Source organism: Ochotona curzoniae, unplaced genomic scaffold, assembly GCF_017591425.1.
Source record: "Ochotona curzoniae isolate NIBS_2020 unplaced genomic scaffold, NIBS_Ocur_1.0 contig_2404, whole genome shotgun sequence".
NCBI classification, from domain to species: domain Eukaryota; kingdom Metazoa; phylum Chordata; class Mammalia; order Lagomorpha; family Ochotonidae; genus Ochotona; species Ochotona curzoniae.
In genome coordinates this window covers 10,398,287-10,399,578 of record NW_024465451.1, presented here as the reverse complement: position 1 = coordinate 10,399,578, position 1,292 = coordinate 10,398,287, and the positions used below count along the sequence as shown (strand labels likewise).

The following is a 1,292-nucleotide window of genomic DNA, read 5'->3' as shown; positions in this document are numbered from 1 at the left end:
TAAGAGGGAAGCAGAGTGGTGATCTATCATGCCGATCCTCCATCGATGGCACTGGCATACCACAAAGGCACCTACTGTAGTTTAGGCTGCTCCATTTCCTATTCAGCTCCTTGCTTGTGGCCTGGGAAAATAGCAGAGGATGGCTTAAATCCTTGGGTTCTGAGAGCATCCAAGTCTGTTAAAATCTTGGTCACATCTTCAAGTGGGTGGCACAAAAATTACCAAGACATTTTCTAACTGTTTGAGAAACCACCAATGGGGAATGTCTTCTCTACATGGTCGTGCTGAGACAAAAAGGGGTCACATTATGCTTCTGAAAATCTGTGGTGTCTCACGCGGCGGCGATGTCTGCGAGCCAGGCGAGTGCCGCGGCAGCAGCAGCAGGAGAGGCGGAGGCTCTGGTGCTTCTCTCTGCCTCTCAGCCTGAACCCGGGGAGGCCAGGCGGCCCTGGTGCGGCTGGAGAGGGTCCGCTGCCTGAGAATGGGAATTCTCTTCACCAGGATATGGAGACTGTTCAATCACCAGGAGCACAAAGTTATGATTGTTGGGCTGGATAATGCAGGGAAAACTACCATCCTTTATCAATTTTCTATGAATGAAGTTGTACACACATTCCCTACAATAGGAAGCAATGTAGAAGAGATAGTGATGAATAATACGCGTTTCCTAATGTGGGATGTTGGTGGCCAAGAGTCTCCTCGTTCTTCCTGGAACACCTACTACACTAACACAGAGTTTGTAATAGTTGTTGTGGACAGTACAGACAGAGAGAGGGTATCTGTAACTAGAGAAGAACTCTATAAAATATTAGCCCATGAGGACCTAAGGAAAACTGGATTGCTGATTTTTGCTAATAAACAAGATGTCAAAGAATGCATGACTGTAGCAGAAATCTCTCAGTTTCTGAAACTAACATCTATCAAAGATCACCAGTGGCATATCCAGGCATGCTGTGCTCTGGAGAAGGATTATGTCAAGGACTTGAGTGGATGATGTCACGACTTAAGATTAGATGATCTCTACTGATCTCCTTCTGATAGACTTTGTGTAAATGTGCTGGACTTTACCGGAAAGCTGCAAAAATTAATGGTTTAGCTATAATAAACTGGTTATAATAAATGGTTTATTTATAATAAACTGATTTAAACTTTTTCTGTAAGAAGAAAAATTAAGACCATTTATTTGAAAACAAAGATGAAGTCTCACCTCCCAATTTACTTCCTGTTATTCCTTCCAAAGTAAGTTATTAAAGCTGTGATTGACATTTTTCTCATAATGAATCCTCTCAGGA

At 43.0% G+C, this 1,292-nt stretch overlaps 1 protein-coding gene across 1 annotated transcript; it reads left to right on the top strand.

The window, feature by feature from the left end:
• The first annotated feature begins 434 nt into the window (after positions 1–434).
• On the top strand, positions 435–1,057 carry LOC121152387 (ADP-ribosylation factor-like protein 5A). The gene has a single exon (XM_040974449.1). It carries the CDS (start codon positions 482–484, stop codon positions 992–994), a length of 513 nt encoding a protein of 170 aa, XP_040830383.1. The 5' UTR covers positions 435–481; the 3' UTR covers positions 995–1,057.
• The last annotated feature ends 235 nt before the right edge of the window (positions 1,058–1,292 follow it).

Excerpts from the sequence above, each read along its gene's own strand:
- LOC121152387 (XM_040974449.1), top strand. The coding sequence starts at position 482 with ATGGGAATTCTCTTCACCAGGATATGGAGACTGTTCAATCACCAGGAG.